Genomic DNA, 20,034 nt, shown 5'->3' on the forward strand with positions numbered 1-20,034 from the left:
TTCTCCATTTTTGTATCTCTACTGAGCTGCCTGCATTATTGTAAAGAATCTGAAACCAGGGTGACCATGTCCAGCACAAACTGATGCTATCTTATTTTGATCAATTGTACTTTTATGCATTCATTGTCAAGTGTCAGTTACATTCCAAACTTTTCACCCTCTGAAGCTCTCAACTCCTTTATATCCATTCTCTTTCTTTGCAAAAACACTCACAATAATATAAGTTTAAGAGTTATGCAGTACACAAATATAGGGAGTTAACAAAGCAGAGGTACAGATGGATACTAGGTGAAAAGTAATCTGCATTAAGCCAGGCAGGGTGGCACATGTCTAAACAGTAATCCCAGTGCTTGGGAGGCTAAGGTAGGAGAATCACTGCAAATTTGAGGCCAGGTTAGGGTACATAGTAAGTTGAAAGCCAGACCCTGTCTCAGAAAACAAATAAAAACTTGAATTAGGATAAGTAATAACAGACTAGACCAATTGTTTATAAGTGAAAGAGGCAAATACTTTAACAGGAGTAAACCTGGAAAGGCAGATTATAAATAAAAAATTTAACATAAATAAAATATGGAAGTTTATGAATATGAGAATAAAGAGTATGCCAGATTCCTACAGTTGAGCTGCATTTTCTTGTGTAAAAACAATTTTCTGATATGCTGTAGAATAGAGGAGTACAGCTGATGAGAAAATCTCATAGAAAACATATTTTGTAGCCAGGCGTGGTGGCACACACCACGCCTGTAATCCCGGCACTCCGGAGGCTGAGGCAGGAGGATCGCTGTGAGTTCGAGACCAGCCTGGGCTACATAGTGAGTTCCAGGGCAATCCAACTACATAGTGAGACCCTGTCTCAAAAAACAAAAAAACAAAACATATTTTCTCCTTTAGAATCTCACCACTTACAGCATATATTTAATCTCTAATACTGTACGCTAATACTTTAAAACAAAGCAAAACAAAGCATTGAAGAGACTATCATAATATCCTTTAATATGCAATGGAAGAAGGATGAACTGGAAAGCAGGTGTCCAGCAGTTTATGGGAGAATTGTGTGGTGCATCTGTGAGGAGACATCAGAGTGAGATGGAAAGAAAATAGAAACCCCCAAGTGAGGCATTCTCATAACATTTGTTGCTTTCCAAAAAAATTATTTTAAGGATGTAAGCTGCACTAATTTTAAAATAGCCTTTGTTAATGAAATCCAGTGATAGCTCTAAATTTCATGTGTCTCTGTCAATTTAGTATATTTATTTATTGCTGTACTAAAGACTGAACCCAGAGACTTTGCCCTAAGCTGCATCTTCTTCCTTTATTTTGTTTGTTTGTTTGTTTGTTTGTTTTTTGAGACAGAGTCTCACTAAGTCACTAAATTGCCAAGGCTGGACTTGAATTTGCAATCCTCCTCCCTTAGTCTTTCAGAGTGCAAGGATTACAAGTGCATTCCACCAGGTCAAGCTAAAACAGGGACTGTACTCTACTTAAACTTCCCTCTCAGGTTGAGTGTGTAGCTCCATACTAGAACTTTGCCTAGCATGCATGAGACCCTGGGTTCCACTCCCAGCACCAAAAATAAATAAATAAATAAATAAATTTCAGGATGTCAGAATTACTTGGTCTATAACCACTAAGTGTCAACAGATACCATCTTATTTCAACACTGATATGCCTACAATACCCCCACAAATTTCTGAACTGCCTCCTGAGACACTCAAGCACACTCACATTTAGATCCTGTTGTCACAATGGGTGGCAAAAGCTCCCAAATCATCCAGCAGTGGAATAAAGCACTGTGTGTGTGTGTGTGTGTGTGTGTGTGTGTGTGTGTGCACGCGCTGAGAATTGAACCCCAGGCCTCAAGCACTTGTGTGTGTGCTGAAAATCGAACCCAGCGCCTCTAGCACACAAGGCAAATGTTCTGCCCTCTAGTTTAATATATATATAAAATCTTTCTCATAATGTTCTGTCGATGTTTTTTTTGTTTTGTTTTGTTTTTTGGTTTTTTGAGACAGGGTCTCACTGTGTACTTGAGACTGTCCTGGAATTTACTGTGTAGCCCAGGCTGGTGTCAAACTCACAGGGATCCTTCTGGCTCAGCCTCCCGAGTGCTGGGATTACAGGCGTGTGCCACCATGCCCGGCTGTGGATGTCTTTTATTTGTTTGTTTGTTTTGAGACAGGGTCTCACTATGTAGTTGAGACTGACCTGGAACTCATTATTTAGCCAAGGCTGGTCTCCAACTCACAGCGATTCTCCTGCCTCAGCCTCCCAAGTGCTGGGTTTACAGGCGTGCGCCACCACACCCGGCCTCAATGTATTTTTTTTGGTACAGAGGATTGAACTCTCGTCCTTGTGCTTGCAAGGCAGGTGGTGGCACTACTAAACTAAATCTCTGGCCCTGTTTGGTGCCTTTTTAAAGGGCTGTTTTTAGTACATGTTTTTTATAATGACTGGTTCTTTTGCTTTCTCTCTTTTCTAAATTTTCTGAATATCCCAGACAATGGTATTTGTTTTGAATGACATCAGGCGATTCCAGCTGTATCCTAGGTACCAGTTTTGTTCCAATTGGTACTCTGGTTCTGTGCATGCCCATTCTTGCTAAACAGATTATAATCTCCAACTAGCTTCAGCAGCTCCCCTGTTCCCACGGATGGAGCTGGGGCACTCAGTCATGCACATATGCAGCTACCAGCTGCTTTTAAATTAAAAATCTTCCCATTGGCTACACTGGGTGTATTCAGTAATCCCTTCACTTACTCAACCTCATAATTATAGCCCAGAATGGAAAATCCTTTCATACAAGTCTTATATATGACAATAAATATAAAAACATTTGTTTGCCAGATGTGGTGGTGCACACTAGTAGTCCCAGCTACTCAGGAGACGGAAGCAGAAGGATTGCAAGTTCAAGGTCAGCCTGGGAAATTCATAAGATCCTGTTTCAAAGGGCTCATTAAATAGGGCTGGGAATATAGGTTACTGCTCACTGAGTTCAATCCGCTATTACCAGAGAAAAACAAAACAAAACAAAAACGCACCTCTGGCTTGATAAAATTTATATTAACTAGTATGATCTTCACAGTATAGCTCATTTCTTTTTTTTTTTTTTTCTTTTGTACTGGGGATGGAACTCAGGGCGTTTCATATGCTAGGCAAGTCCTCTACCCTTGAGCTACAGCTTTATTTAGTTAGTTAGTTTAGAGACAAAGTCTCACTGAGTTGCCCAGGCTGGTTTCAAACATGCATTACTCCTGCCTCAGGATTCTGAGTAAGCAGGATTACTGATGTGTGTGTCACTACACTTGACTCAGGATAGCTACTATTAATTCCTTGAGTTTAAAACCCTTAAGTACCTTACAATGCTATTGCTACTTCCAGCCCCTTTTTCCTGGTTCTTTGGCTCCACTTCTGCCTGCTGAATTCTGATGCACTCCCTGAGCTGGATTTATAGCTTCCGTACTTCACCGGATCTAAACCAGTAATCCTTAATCCTTTTTGAGTATGGAATCTTTGGAGGAGCTAAAGAACTATATAGAGCCTTTCTCTCAGAAAAATATACGTTGGCATACATTTTGCATGCAATTTTAATGGAGATGTTTATTTTATTATTTCTGTTTTTTTTAGCTCACACCTTCTGCTAAATAAAAATTTTGTGAACAACCCTTGTTACACACAATATTCTGATAAGAGGCATGATCTTCACCCTCTAATTTTGTACTCACTGATAGGTAAATGATACTCTCTTTCTACCAGCCAAAAGTATTCTGCCTAGCTAAACTTTTTTAGGTCTACTTTGAAAATGAGTTAAAAGTTTTAATTTCCTAAGTCCTGTACAATATTGTTCATGATTCTGATAATTTCCTCCACTTTAAGCCATCCCCTGCTCAGCGTTAGCTTTCAAATCTTCTATATCCAAAAACCTGGACTTTTCTGCTTGTAGTCAGTCACACATTTTCAACTGCTTGTGAAAATATTCACTTTGCTTATTTTCAGTTTCTTTTCTTTGCACCTCATTGTCCTTGCCTAAGTACGTTTATGTATCGCATCCAGAGTTGAGCATTTAGTAGGCAGATAAAGTAATCCCCTATACTACCTGATAGTGAATGGTTTTAGGGACTGAAACAGTAGTTTGCATAGTGCTTTGTCCATGGCAAAATGTTTCTATATAAGCTATTTCTTCATCTTTACCATAGTCCTTGAGGTAGATAGGACAGAACAGAGGAGAGACTGATGCCAAGGTCTGTTATGTTCTACAGTGCTTTTGCTGTTATGACTCTAACATCCCCAAGCTAAGTCCTATTATTGTATTACTTGAAAAAAATCAGAGTAGGCTGGGCATGGTGGTGCACGCCTGTAATCCCAGCACTCGGGAGGCTGAGGCAGGAGGATCGCTGTGAGTTCAGAACCAGCCTGAGCTACATAGTGAGTTCCAGGTCAGTCTCACTACATAGTGAGACCCTGCCTCAAAAAACAAAAAACAAAAAAAAAAGAAAGAAAGAAAAGAAAAAAATCAGAGTCATTGCTTCCCAAGAGCTTAAATGATGATGATGCTTTGACACTTTTTGGGTTTTTTACTATTACAAAAGTTTAATGCCAGATCAGGAGCTTGGGGGACAGGAAGTGACTGCTGCTGGTAAGGGGTTTCTTTGGCAGATGAAAAAAATGTTCTAAAATTAATCGTGTCAAAGGGTACACAAATGTATGGCTATATTAAAAATCACTAATTACGCTTTAAATAAATAAAATTTTCAGCATATACATGTCTCTCTCAGCTATTTTTAAAGACTATTTTTGGTTCATTGTTATATTCTTAACTATGGGCTGAGGACGTAGCTCAATTGGTTGGAGAGCTTGCCTACCATTTCCAAGAGCCTGGGTTGGGTCCTCAGCACTGCAAAAAAACCAAAACACAACAACAACAAAAAAACACCTAACTCTATTTCAAAATATTCATATGCTTATTATACTACGTAAACAATGTTCCACTGTGTTTCGCAAATTTAACCATTACTGTAATTATTTTCTAGGTGCTTGTGATAGTTTTTATTTAATTATATAACCATGAATCATTTCATTGGGAAAACTCATACAACATGGAAGTACATGGAAGAAAATGTAAACATCACTCTTTATTCCCCTCACCCCATCTCTACCCCCAAAACCAACACATGCACATATGTATTTCCTCTCCCCAGAGGCAATACTGTTAGCAAATCGGTGTTTTTCTCAGTTTGCATGATTATTTAGCAGTGTATGTACCAATCACGTGCATAGTTGTGTAAAAACATAAATTACGACTTCTTCTCTCCCCTCACTGTGTTCTGAAGTGCCTTCTCTTTGACTGATCTAGTCCAGTAATGGTGAACCTTCTAGAGCTCTCAGTGACACAAACTGTGGCATACGTACCAAACGTTTGCCACCCCGATCTAGCCCATTATCTTTCTCCCTCCTTCTCTCCCTCTTTAATTTCTAGGCATAGAATCCAGGGCAGACTAGGCAAGCACTCTTCCACTACATCACCTGATTCTCCTTTAACAGCTCTGTAGTGGCCGGATGTAGTACACACACCTGTATCCCAGCTACTTGGAAGGCCAAGGCAGGAGGTTCACTAATTGAGGGCTAGTCTAGGCAACTTATCAAAAACCTGCTTCCAAAAAAAAAAACAAAAACCCCTCAAAAAAAAAAAAAAAAAAAAAAAAAAAAAACCTAGGGGTGTAGTCCATTTAATATTTTAAGTTATTTAAATATTATACAGTTTTTTGTTTGTTTTCTGAGACAAGGTCTTGCTATTATAGTTCAGTTTGGCCTTCACCTCATCAACTAGCCAAGGATGCCTCCAACTTATAGTGATCCTTCTGCTTCAGCCTCTCAAGTGCTGGGATTATAGACATGCACCACCATGCCTGGATTAGATATAAAAATTTTATTAGCCTTTATGTATTTCTTCTATTTATTTCCAGTTTGTATAATTTGACTAATTCTTAACCAGGCAAGGTGGTGCATGCCTATAGTCCCCAGCACTTGGGAGGCCGAGGCAGGAAAATCACTGTGAGTTCAAGACCAGCCTGTGCTACATAGTAAGTTCAAGGCCAGCCTAAACTACACAGTGAGATCCTGTCTCAAAAAATAATGGTAATAATAATTTAACTTATTCTTTTTTTTTTTTTTGTATCGAGGATCAAACTCGGGACCTCATGCTTGGGAGGCAGGCAGCAGAACCACTAAGCTAAATCCCCAGCCCTAATTTAACTAATTCTTTGGGGTCATTTGTATTTCTTAATAATTTGCAGATGGCCAGTACCCTGCAAAAATTTTTTTGCAGAATCTCCATTTTAGACATTAACCCTTATTGTGCTATATACTACAAAAATTTTTATTTATTTATTGGTACCAGGGATTGAACTCAGAACCTTGTGCTTCCAAAGCATGCAGCAGCACCACTGAGTAAATCCCTGGTCCTATTTATTTATTTTTTTGTGATATTGAAGATTGAATCCAGTCCCTTTGCACCAATCTACATCCCCACCCACAATTCTTTTTTTAAATTTTTAAAATGTTTTCTCTGTATTGTCCAGTATAGGCTCAAACTTGTGATCCATCTCAGCCTCCCAAAATGCTGGTATTACAGGGTTACAGGCACCACCATGACTTTTATTTGTTTTTTAACTTAATAATGTAATGCCTTTATTTTTGTTTCATTTTTTGAGACAAGATCTCAATATGTAGTGCAGGTGGACTTGAACTCAAGGTGATCCTCCTGCATCAGCCTCTCAAGTGCTAGAATTACAAGTGTGTGCCACTGTGCCCAGCTGATGTACAGTTTTGTTTTAATGTACACACATCTATTGGTCCTTCTCTATATGACATCTGGGTTCTATACCTTATATGTGAAAGCTTCCTCTAACCTATGAATTACAAAGATATTTTCTTCAAATGCATTTATGGTATAGTATTTAACCTTTAACATATCTGAAATTTAATTTTTATGTTTGTTGTGTGGTAGGGCATTATATTAGATTTGTAGGGCTGCCCTGACAAACTATCACAGGTTGGGTAGTTCATACCAATAGAAATTTTCTCAAAGTTCTGGAAATAAGTCTTAAATCAACATGTTGGAAGATTGGTCCCTGCCGAGAGGCTCTGAAGGAGAGACCATCTCAGACTGTTTCCTTGTTTCCTGGTAGCTGCCAGAAATCCTTGGCCTCTCTCTCTCTCTCAGACAGGGCCTTTCTATGTAGTATTACAGGCTGGCCTCAGCCTTCCCAGTGCTGGGATTATAAGGGTGTGCCACCATGCCTGGCCAATCCTTGGCGTCTTTTTTTCCTTAAAACATAAGTATGGGTATATTTATTTCTCTCAAATGCATATAAGGCAATAATTATACAACAAATCTTTTGCTTAACAATGATTTGATTCATAAATGATTTCATTCATAAATCAATGATTTGATTTCATAAATGAAATTTCACATTAGTACCCTTATATTTTTAAATAAATCAAGTAAAAAAGCCCCCAAGCAACCAATTTTTATATTCTTATTTATCCTTTCTTACATCCAAACTTTAAAAAGTTACACCATGACTTCCTGGCAAGTGCAAGGTCCTGAGTTCAATTCCCAGTACTGGCAGGAAAAAAGTTACAAACTGAACATTATACAGCACATATAATTATGTTTAAAAATGTGAGGTTTTAAAATCACTGCTCCCCCACTATGATCCAGAAAATGTCTCTTAACTGACAAGCAGAGTTATAAATGGTAAACAGGAGGATAAAGAAAGAAGAAAAAGATACAAGTTTTCTGTCTTAGTATTTTCTAAGCCTGTCAGTTTAAAACGGTGATGTCATGAGAAATAACAGTTTAGGTTTAACATGAGGAATGGAGTTTGCATCAGTTTAAGACATGCATCTTAAGTATTTTCCTATTTGATCTGAACTCACTGCAGCATAACTGATGCCAAAAGGGAATAATTATTTTCTTCCACATATTTGCTCAATGTCCACCTGGTAATGCATTTAAGCTCTTTACATTTCAACTTGAAGGCAACTATCACCAGACCAGTTTCTCTGGTCCACAGGCTCAAACGAATTTTTACTGGAATTTCAAACTTTTCCAGACTTGCTGAAATAGCAGCTTCAGAAAGCACTTTAAGGACCTTGTCTTCCATTTCACTACTGTTATACAGCTCCTCCCAAGTTCCTTGAAGTCCTTCCCTTCAAGCCAGTTCTGTTGCTTCCTTTTGATTGGGCACAACAAGTCCAGTGATGTAAGAATGATAACTCCACATAAACACAAATGTTATTTATCAGCAGGAGGTTCTGCAGAGCTGCCTCTACTTTCCCAAGAGAAACACACTCTCAGGCCTCTGCAGTTTTACAAAGTCTTTCTGATCAATAATCTTCAAACAACTGGGAGGGACGAACTTTCCAGAATCTCCAGTACAGAGCCACCTGTGGCTGTTTTCATCTTCAAAAATATAAGCTTTTGTTTTTGCTTCATTTTTGTAGTATCCCATTGTCACATTTTGGCCCCCAAAAAGAAATTTGCCTGCCAATAAGAATTTTACACCTGGGGTGTGGTTTATCAGTATTAAAGTGTCCACCACCCTCCCAGTTCTTTGATTTCACAGCAAACTAATGGTGCTCTACTCTCCTAGTATTGTATCCCACACTTCCAGGATTGTTCCGGGCCCCCATAGATTCACTGAACCAAGGGCAGCAGGAACAGATGTTCTTGATCCTCTGTGGGGTCACGGAGAGCAGAGCACCACCACACAATAAAAGGAGAATGTTTCCCCCTACAAGCTTCACACTTTCTGGAAAACAAAGTGGTCACAGAGTGGGGTACACCTTTTTGAAATCTGCTCCATTTTATAATTATTGGCCAGAATAAACAAATTCCACTGAAAACTATTCATTGCATTCACTTTCTTCATGACATTTTTGTAGATCCAATCCATGATTTCTGGAACAGCTGCCATTAGTGTTGGTCTCAACATAGAGGTATCCCCTTTGCTTCCTTTTATTCTATATGAAGAATGATCTGCTGAAGTCTGTGGTGAAGAGTAGCCAGTGCAGCATTCATGAGAAAGACAAACAAGCTCAGAAGATGGGCCAAGGACAAATATCCTATGTGGACATCTTTCTCTCTCAGGTTTGGAATTCTTTCCATCCCAGGTATCTCAGTAATGATGCTACTGTGAGAGATAAGGACTCCTTTGGGAATTCCCATGGATCCACTTGTATACACAATTACTGCAACATCTGAGGGCGATAGTTTGCTATGAGGTCCATTTCATGCTGGCCTGTGTTCCCAGGGCCTGCACTGTAGCCATGGTGTACACTAGACACCCTTGGGGAACTCTGCCCAGGTTGGTGGCTTCCCATCAACAGCGATGATGTGCCGCAAGCATGGGACCAATGAAACTATACCCTTCAACTTTGTAAGAGTTCTTCACTGGTGATAATATTGTTCACTTTTGTTTTATTTAACCCATGTTATTTCTTTTGTTTGTTTTTGTTTATGGAGACAGGATCTTGCTATATAGTTCAGACTGATCTTGAACTCACTATGTAGCCCAGGCTGGCCTTAAACTCAGCAGTCCTCCTGCCTCAGCCTCCCAAGTGCTGGGATTACAAATGTGAACCATTAGGCCAGCCTAACATTATTTCTATACTGTTTTAATTATAATACATTGTAAGATATTTTGATATATTTTAAAGTCTCTCCCTCTCCCAGTGTCATTTATTCAAATATTTCTTGGCCATTCTTGCATATTCTCTCTAATTTGTATAAACTTTGGGAAGAGTTGGGATTTTGACTAAGATTTCATTGAGTTTATAGATCAGTTTAGGGAAATCGACATGTTTGCAATATTAAACTTTGTCTTCTAGGGCCATGTTCTTATTTACTTAGGATTTTATAAATTTTAGTAGTTGTAGCTATCTTCACATAAGCTTTGCATATTTCTTGTTAGATCTAAAACTAATCATTTTATAAAATTTAAAAAATATTGTAAATGATCCTCTTTTTCCATTATATTTTCTAATTGATAGTTAATACTTATAGAAAATCTTTATTTTTTTTATTTTTGGTACCAGGGATCAAACTCAGGACCTAGTGCTTGTAGGGCAGGTAGCAGCACCACTGAGGTAAATCCCCAGCGCTACTTATTTCATATATATATATATTTTTGTTTGTTTATTTGTTTTTTAGTGCTAGGCAAGTGTTCTACCACTGAGCCACACCCCAACTCATTTTTCCTTTTCTTTTTTTCCTTGATAAGTATTGTTTGGAAATAGTGATAATTCTTTCTCTCACTTTCCATTCCTCTTTTTGAGAGTTTATATGTGCCCTTATACTGGACTAGTGTTAAACAACAGCAGATTGAGCCTGCAATATAAATAGAAGAAAACATAAACCACAAATCAATCAAGCCACAGATGATCCCACATAATGAAACAATGGTCATATAACACATAAGAGAAGGAAGATGGAAGTATCTTTATAATGAATACCCCTGACCATCATCTCACACTAATATTAAAAATCTCCTAGCTCGGCATGATGGTGCATACCTGTAATCCCAGCACTTAGGGGGCTGAGGCAGGAGGATCACTGTGAGTTTGAGACCAGCCTGGGGTACATAATGAGTTCCAGGTGAGTCTCAACTACATAGTGAGACCCTGTCTCAAAAAGCAAACAAAACAAAAAAACAAAAACAAAAAATCTTCCAAATCCTTCCAAAACCTCTATCAAGAAACTCTCTCATTTTACCTAGAACACAGAAACTTTCTCTGCCTGTCTCACACCTTAATAGCTCATCTACCTGTCTATTAAAAGTTCATGAGGTCCATCAGAGACGTGGTAACACCCAGCTGCCAGATAAGAATAAGCCTGAGCAATCAAGAAATGGGATCACACCAAATTTAAAAAGTTCTGCAGTTTTGTTGTTGGAGAAAGGAGAGAAAGGAAAGTGTGAGGAACCCACCACCACCACTACCAGGTTACTGTGCAGGAGCTGTAAAGGGGCCTGCCATGCATCTCCCTCCTTTGCATGGCCGACTTGTTCCTGCAAACTGTTAAAACATGGTGGATCACTATGAAGCTCTAGGAATGCAGAGCTGTGCCTCCCCTGAAGACATCAAGAAGGCATTCTGGAAACTGGCATTGAAGTGGCATCCAGACAAAAATCCTGAGGATAAGAAGAAGCAGAGCAAAAATTGAAGCCATTGGCTGAGGCCTTTGAGGTGTTATTAGATGCTGAAAAAATGGGACATCTCTGACAAATATGGCAAACAAAAATGGTGTAGAGGTGAAAGTCAGTTTGACTGTCCATTTGAGTTTGGCTTCACAAGTGATGTCTTCAGGGAATTTTTTGTGGCAGGGACCCATTTCCCTCAACTTCTTTGAAGACCCATTTAAAGACTTTTTTAGGGAACTAAAGGGGTCCCGAGGAAGTAGAAGCCATGGTTCAAGCTCCTTTTCCTCTGCTTTAGTGAATTTCTATCCTTTGGAGGTGGATTTTCTTCTTTTGATACAAGATTTACTTCATTCAGGTCCCTAGGTCATGGGAACCTCACTTCTTTTTAACTCATGTCATTTGGTGGCAGTGGGATGGGTAACTTCAAATCTATATCAACATCTACTAAAATTGTTAATAGTAAAAAAAAAAAACACCTCAAAGAGAATTGTCAAGAATAGTCAAGAAAGAGTAGAAGTTCAAGAAGATGACAGTTAAAGTCCTTAACAATAAATGGTAAGGAGCAGCTGCTACACTTGGATAACAAGTAATTCAATGCACGTCTTTAACAAATGTTAAACTACAGCAGACACCATTTGAAAATTAACAGGAACTTTTTTTTTGGTACCAGGTATCAAACTCAGGACCTTGTGCTTGCCAGGCAGGCGTGGTACCACTGAGCCACAACCCTAGCCACTTTTTGAAGATGTCAAATGAACTCAACTTTCAGTATAAATGTACCTATTCTAAAGTATTTATAAACAGCTCATCAGAGCCTCTGTCATAGACTTTTGAATTTACTGTTGGGATCACACAGTAGGACCATTTTTTGTCTTTAAGATTGTTGTTATCTCTGTATACACTTCGCTTTTTTGACTGGCTGTGTGTGTGTGTGTGTGTGTGTGTGTGTGTGTGTGTTACCAGGGATTGAACTAAGGGCCTTGTGCCTGCAAGGCAGATGCAGTGCCATGGAAATAAACCCCCAACCCAACTTTGCTTTTTAAAAAATGTGACCCAAGATGATCCTTGACTCTTGAGTAGCTCTACAACAAGACTGTACTCTAACACCAGTGTGAATCTGCTTTCCATTTGAAACATGAGCCAAGCAGTGTTCACCTGCTGTGAAGCTAACATTGCCAGGACAAGTCCTCCACAGAAATAATTTCCATTTTCCCTCCAGTTTTTTGTAATGAAAGATATTAATGCATTAATGGTAATACATTTCTGGTTCAGTGCATATTTAAAAATGTTTTCTAGTTGGCCAGCAACTTAGTAAAGTTTTGACAATTGTTTAAATGTGTAATGTTGAGCTTAGGTTTATAAGAGCTGGGTCTTTGTCATTTGCTTAAAAAACAAAAAGAAAATAAATGTGAATATGTTTGGTGCATTCCTTCTGGAGTGGGATCTACAGTCTCCTGATGTTTTTATATTTTATGCCTGGGCTTCTAGTGTCCCTTCACCAGTGCTTCATTTTATCATTAAGGCGGGTGCAGAATGTAAGTTATATGTAGAGTATATGAAGACTTATTTATAAATGACGATTTAGCATTTGTTTTGAGCATTTTAGAATGACAACATTTCTGTGGGGGAGGGAAGAAGCAGTTGTGCAAATTTCTTTCTTTTTTCCCCCTCTGGTACTGGGGATGGAATTCAGGCCCTTGCACTTGTGAAGCAGGTGCGGTGCCACTGAGCTAAATCCCTTGGCCATCAAATTTTCATTCTTACAGAGTTTGTTTTAGTTTCTTGAATATATTTGATATAAGAACACACAAAGACAATATGCATGGTAAAAGTCATAAAATGATTAAGGAGTCAATAAAAGATGTTTGTTTTGCTTTTTATTTCTAGGAAATAAAAAAATAAAAAGCTTCTGCACAAGTTAGAAAAGAAAGGACATATGGAGATACCTCAAAGAGCTGGGACTAGAGGTTCCATTTGACCCAGCCATCCCTCTGCTGGATATCTTTCCAAAAGAATTAAAAAGAATCATACCACAGTGTTTATAGTGGCACTGTTTGTAATAGCTAAAACTTGGAAACAGCCCATTTGCCCATCTGTTGGAAAATGGATAAAGAAGATGTGACTTTTCTATAAAATGGACTACTACTCAGCCATAAAGAATGAGAAATTAGAGTCATTCATAGGAAAATGGATACATATTGAGGATATAGTCCTAAGTGAAATAAATAAGTCACACATGCGTAAATACCGAATAGTTTCTGTGTGAAAAACTATAATAGTACACAAGATCCTAATGACATAATTAATAATGTGAAATAGGAAGAAAAGGGCTAAAGGTATAGGGAAAGTGGGAAGGGTGGGAGAAAGGCAATAAGGGAGAGGAAAAAATATGAGAAAATGAAAAAATGGAAATAAAGTGTTTGTAAATGGGGAGGGGGAGGGGGTGAAGGGAGGGCAGGGACAAGGGGAAAAAATGAGAATCAAGACTGTCATGTAAAGGTACAGGATCCCAATAAAGAATGTAACTGTATTGTATACCTAGATTGTACCAATAAACTCAATTTAAAAAAAGAAGTAGAAAGCAATAAACATTTATTTAATGCCTAGTATGTTACAAGAAAATTATGGCAAGTTGATTTATACCTACTACTTAACTCTCTTGATAATTCTGTGAAGTATTTTATATTAATCCATTTTACAGATTTGGAAACTAGATTAAAAGAGATAAAATGTCTTGCCCAAGTTTATAGAGTTAAATAATAAATGTGATCTAGATGTAAAAAAAAAAAAAGCTTCTGCACAGCAAAGGAAACTACGAAGAGAGTGAAGAGAAAATCTACAGAATGGGAAAAAAATTTTTCCAGCTACTCCTCAGACAAAAGACTAATATCTAGAACTATAAATAACTCAAAAATATTATATTCCCCCCAAATTTAAAGGCCCAATCAAAACGGGCATCTAAAATTAATAGATACTTCTCAAGTGAAGAAATACAAATAGTCAATGAATACATTGAAAAAAATGTTTAACATTGCTGGTTGATCAAGAAATGCAAATTAAAACAACATTCAGATTCCCTTTCACTCCAGAAAGAATGCCTATCTATCTTCAAGTAATCAAATAAGAACAAATGCTGGATAGGCTTGGGGGTTGGGGTGTGGGAGGAACCCTTATTTATTGTTGGTAAGAGTGTAAACTGATACAACCACTATGGAAATCAGAATGGAGCGTTCTCAAAAAACTAAAAATACAAATTCCATTTGACCCAGATATTCCCTAAGTATCTTCCTGAAGGAGTTCAAAGTTCAAGACATCATATTACAGTGATACATGCATACTCATGTTTACAGCAGCACAGTTCATAATAGCTAAATATTGGAAATGGCCTGTGTGTCCATCAAGCCATATAGGTCTAGATGTCCAGATGACTGCATAAAGAAAATGTGGTATGCATACACAATGGAGTACTCTGCTGCCACGAAGAAGGATAAACTTGGGGTCAGGGATTTAGCTCAGTGGCACTATGCCTGCCTCTCAAGGACAAGGTTCTGAATTCGATTCCCAATACCACTAAAAAAAAAAGAAGAAAAGGATAAACTTGAATCATTTGTAGAAAAATAGGTGCACCCTGAAACCATTAAGTGAAGTAAATCAGACACATAGGCTTAAATTTCATATGGCTTTTATATGAGAAACTCAATATACAAATAAAGTGCAAAAGACAGACAGACAATAGGAAACAAGTTATTGTAATATAGCATGACCAATGTATCTAAAGTGTACTTTGATTTAGTATAATTGTTTGAAATGTTTTTTGGCCTGTTAGTCTGTTAATCTATGTTCATGATGATAAACTTGATAGACTTAATAAATAAATCTGATGCTGGCAAGATAAAAAAGAGGAATTGGGGTGATGGGGAAAGGGAATAAAAGAATTGAGAAGTGTTACGCACATGTACCAATGCTCCACTACGAATTTAATCATTTTGTACTGCAAACATGTGCTAACAAGTATATATATATAAAAGAATAAGCTTGGGCCAGGGATTTAGCTCAGTGGTTCTGGCAAGGTACCAAGTTTGATCCCGGTACCACCCCCCCAAAAAAAAGTCTTGATGCTGAGGTCTTTGTTGCTATTTATAAAGAAGATTGCTTCCCAAATAAATCTTTTAAGTCTTTGTAACTAATTGATGTTCTGCATTTAGTTTCTGGCCACTTTGGGTTTAACCTACAATCTTCAGAAATAACTACTGGAGTTGAAATTGGCTGTGCATGGTAAAAGTCACTATATTCTTAGCTTCACAATGGCTTTATTCCTTCAGTAAATAACCAAGTACCCAAATAAATATGCTCTGTACTAAACAGATTAATAGAGCTGAGACTATATAAAGAAAAAAAAATGAGACTTAAATAGGCACTTTTGTTCCTAAAGAGATTACATTGCTTACTCCAAAGACAGAAAATGGGCCCTAATTAGGGTGGAACTATGAATATTTTAAATTTTAAGAACACCAGGGAAGAAGTCCTTGTCTATGTTGGCCTATGTACAAATGTGAAAACCTATCCTCCCCTCTGTGAAACACAAAATAATAATAATCCACGTCATTACTTCTCTTTCATTTAAAATGAAGTTTGAAGGCTAGGTATTTAGCTCAGTGGCACTGTGTCTGCCTTGCAAGCACAAGATCCTGAGTTCAATCCCCAATACCACCCCCATAATGACATAAAATGACGTTTGAAAAAAAATGAAGTTTGTGTAATTTTAAGTAACACTGAAAATGATTGCAGGTGAAATATTCATTCTCAAAATTAAGGCATCACCTCAAATATACAATTATAAAGAGGACCGTAAAAAATATTACAAAATAGTTAACAGTGAGCTTTGTGATTACCTCTCAGTGAAAGCATTATTTGTGGTAATTGTTTCCCATAGTGGCCATGTTTTACTTTTTAATATATTCCTTTTATGGTCAGAAACCAAAAAAAAAAAAAAAAAGTCATATGACTTGAAAAAGCAAGTAAGATTTATGGAATTATTTATGACATGAACATACTGAAAAATACTAGTCTAATAATTTAGGAAGACAGCTGAAATTATTTATAGGTATTTGCTATTTCTTTTAACTCATTTCAAATGTAATTATCTTAATGATTTGATGTCCTTGAATATTTTTAAAACCTGAATTTAGAAATGCTTGCTTTTAGGTGTGACTCTGCAAACAAGTCGACTTCTGCACTTACTCACAAAAGAAATGTGTGCATGAAAGCACTTTACAAAATGTAAGGCAACACAAAGGCAAGTCCTACATAATCAGTTCTTTGTGTAAATTATGGATTTTATTGACATGGATCTTATCATTGTGTACAAGAACAGACTTCCCTGCGGTGTGCAGCTGCGCTCACTGTTTGCAGAAACCATGTGCTTGGGGTGTGACTGTGCTTCTCAGGCTCATAGTTTGCTTTTGCAAACTGTCCAGGATAAAACCAAGGAAGCTGCAGTCTAGGGTATCTTCAATCTAATAGATGCTACTAAGAAGTTTAACAGCAGGGAACTGTGCTTCAAGGACCCCAAGATAAAGAACAATAGATTATGTAAAGCATGTAGTTTAATATGTATTTTTGAAAATAGTCTCACCTAGTTCTCCAAGCCATGCCGTAAGGTAGGTGGAGGAATCCTTTGTATGTATGTATGTATGTATGGAATTTGGTTAGCTGTTTTGAGACAGGGTCATACTATGTAGTACAGGCTGGCCTTGAACTATGTAGCCCAGGCTGCCATCAAATTTGAGGTGATCCTCCTGCCTCAGCCTCCTGAATGCCAGATTATAGGCATGTATCACCATACTCTCTCTGATCCTCCCCCTTTTAATGTGGTAGTGGAGACTGTTGTGATAGTCTACTAAGTTGTCCAGGCTAGCCTCAAACTTATGTTTTACTTTATTTGAGTTTTTGAGACCAGGTCTCTTTCTGTAGTTCAGGGTGACCTTAAAACTCCCAGGGATCCTCCGAGTCTCCCAAATATTAGGATGACAAGCATATGCCAGCATACCTGGCTGAATTTGTGATCCTCCTGCCTCAGCCTCCTAAGTAATGGGGATCACAAGAATACACCAATATGCCTGGCTGCACCATGTTTCTTTAAATGCAATTCGGCTTTTCTTGGTGCTAGCCTAAAGGGGATACTGTCCCATGAAAGGGTGTTGCTTTCTCTTTGTATGCCTTGTTCCACTTTTCCCTGTGTGTTCCGTCCTTTTCCTCCTGGTTCAACTTTTGTGAGTGCCGCTCGCAGGACTTGGATCATTATGCCTACTCTCCTGTGACGGAGGGGGCTCTTGGACCTTTCATTATCTGTGACCAAATGTATCTTGGTCTCTTTTTGATGGATGTTCTCCTTGTGCTGTATCTTTCTGTTTCTCTTCCTATCACTTCATTTCTCTTTTGTCCTTTCTGCTGTGCCTCTGTTTCAACTGTCCATTGTGCAGAAATGAAATATGGTGCTAAGAAAAATAGCTTTCATTTCAGAATAGGGCTTCCTTTTTTCTGTTAGGATTTCTGAAGTGGATGAATGGATGGAGACCTCCAAGTTCTCTTTCAGTTCTAGAACTCAATATGAAGATATCTGTATATGAATCTCGATAGTTTTTTTTCTTATAGAAGCATTTTCCTAGGGAAGAAGATAATGTTTTTAATTAAGAGTAGAAGCTCACATCACATATCTAATGGTATTCACTGGAGAATTCTCAAATATTTAGCAAGTAAATAATGGTATTTTCAATTTAAGGGTGGGGAACCAGGGAATTGACATGGGTGCGTCCCTGTATACTGCTCCCCAATAGCACCCAGAATGGTGCCTTTAAAGTAATGAGAGGGGACCAAAAGGTAGGATCACATATCTTAGTGGCAGAAGAACCCAGTCCTCCCAAGCTGGGCATTTATAAATTCCTTTTTATTTATTTATTTTTGGTACTGGGGATCGAACATGGGTCCTTGCGAGGCAGGCAGCAGAACCACTGAGCTAAATCCCCAGCCCGAGAAGTTCCTTCTTTAATCTGCGCGTGGTGGTACACACCTGTAATCTTGAGTCAGCACTCAGAAGAATGACATGGGAGGCTGGCTGTGAGTTCGAGACCAGCCAGGACTACACAGTGAGTTCGAGGCCAGACCAAACTACATAGCAAGACCCTGTCTCAAAAAACCCAACCACTGTTAAAAAAACAAAAACCCTTTGAAGGACATATAAAGTGTGAGTGTGTGTGTGCGTGTGTGCACGCGTGTATTTTAGGCTTGATGTGCCCCCACCCCTCAGTGCTTTTAATTTGGCATTATCATTTGCCCACAGGGGTTTGTTACTCAAAAAGCCAGGGTTCATGCTTATTCTTGTCAGCTTTGTGATGATTCATTTCTTAAAGATACCTTAAGAGCTGTCGCTGAGCTACATCCCCAGCCCACAACATACTTCTTGTAAGGAAGACAGATTTATGCCCATCACTCGGGTTTACATACCAGGTACATATTGCTGATTCCTAAGGGAAGGGCAGCAAGGACTTGTAACCACTTGTCACTCTCTGGAAAAACCAGAGCTAGAGGTGACCAGGATATCTGGGTAGGGAAAGAAAGTGGAAAACAGAAAGTTTTTCTGGGTAGTATGAAAAGTTTACAGAGAGCTGTTTTTCCTCCACATGCAAATGTGAAAATACAGAAAGCCTCCTGTTTGCCAGACACCTTGGTACCAAACTGAAGTATCATTTTCATATATCATTTCATTTCAGAGAGTTAAAGATGCTGCTCTAAGTAGTTGAAATTTCAGACTTTCTTTCGGCTTTCTGCTACCTTAATGTTGGCTGAATCTCTCATCTTGGCAACATGTATGAAGATGTTAAAAGTTGTCTTCATCCAAAAAGATCACAGCCTAATTAATAATAATAATGATGATGATGAAAAATTACTTTTAAACCTAATAAACATTCTCAGACTCAATAATTAAATAACAAGTTGAAACAAACAAAAGCTCTGTGCACTCCATATATAATTTCCATACCAGTAACTGTCACGTTAAAGCAATTTATTGGCATCTAGCAGAAGCCATCTGCTGTTTTATAGAGGCCATAGAATCGTAAGAATTTAGAGCTGGAAGAGCCTTGAAGAGTTTGTAATTCAGACTCCTCATTCCACAGTTGAGGAAATAGTGGCTGAGCCAACTGTTCCAGACAAAGCCCTTGAGTGGGACTTCGGTCAGCATATTGCATAGTGGTGATTTGAAGACACCCATAGTACCTTTCCATGGTAGAAGGCACGAAAGAATGGTACCCTACACACACACACACACACACACACACACACACACACACACAGGTTGAGTGAGGAAGATACACACCAAAGCAAAAGCAAAGTAAAACTTCTCTTCAAGGATAGAAGCCAGTAATATTGGAACTATGGCCCTGGTCCATGGGATTGGTACTAAGTGAAAATGAGATAGACTTCATTCAAGTTCAGGACATCTGGCCCAAGAACTTTTTAAAAAGGACATGTCATTGACAACAAAAGTTATCAAGACTCTAGACAGTATCTGGACCAAAAGCCAAGAGGCAGTCAGGGTCACAGTACAGAGAACTGCCCGACTGTGGTCAGGGTTTAAAGCTTTCCCAGGGATTTCCACTTGTGCGGTGCGGAAAGGCCAGTTACCCCAGACCCGCGTTCGGGAGCAAGAGTGTTGGGTAGACCGGCCAGACGGCCGACAGCCCCAAGCCCACCCGCTCACAGGGAGATGCCCGTCGCACCGTGGGCACCGGGCAGTGCCCGGCCCGAGGGCTCGCCCACCTCCCTGGTGGGGTCT

The 20,034-nt window shown here is 38.6% G+C and overlaps 1 protein-coding gene and 2 pseudogenes across 2 annotated transcripts in view; 1 reads left to right on the top strand and 2 right to left on the bottom strand.

Annotated features, from left to right (window-relative positions):
• The window catches only part of Vps53 (VPS53 subunit of GARP complex), a 171,487-nt gene extending 151,823 nt beyond the window's left edge, over positions 1-19,664 (bottom strand). The window contains exons 1-2 of one of the 2 annotated variants that reach the window (XM_033762863.1): positions 19,576-19,664; positions 18,705-18,800 (exon numbers count right to left, since the gene is read on the bottom strand). In XM_033762863.1, coding sequence (XP_033618754.1) covers positions 18,705-18,713 — 9 coding nt within the window. In that variant the 5' untranslated portion in view covers positions 18,714-18,800; positions 19,576-19,664. Of the gene's footprint in view, positions 1-18,704; positions 18,801-19,031; positions 19,080-19,575 lie in introns of those variants that run through there. The other variant, XM_033762861.1, reaches the window with a different exon arrangement.
• On the bottom strand, positions 6,769-9,489 carry LOC104874904 (annotated as a pseudogene).
• LOC104874903 lies at positions 11,087-11,791 on the top strand (annotated as a pseudogene).
• Positions 19,665-20,034: the final 370 nt, after the last annotated feature.

The sequence above is a fragment of the Fukomys damarensis genome, unplaced genomic scaffold (genome assembly GCF_012274545.1).
Source record: "Fukomys damarensis isolate Sample0158 unplaced genomic scaffold, DMR_v1.0_HiC HiC_scaffold_13, whole genome shotgun sequence".
Taxonomy (NCBI): Eukaryota; Metazoa; Chordata; class Mammalia; order Rodentia; family Bathyergidae; genus Fukomys; species Fukomys damarensis.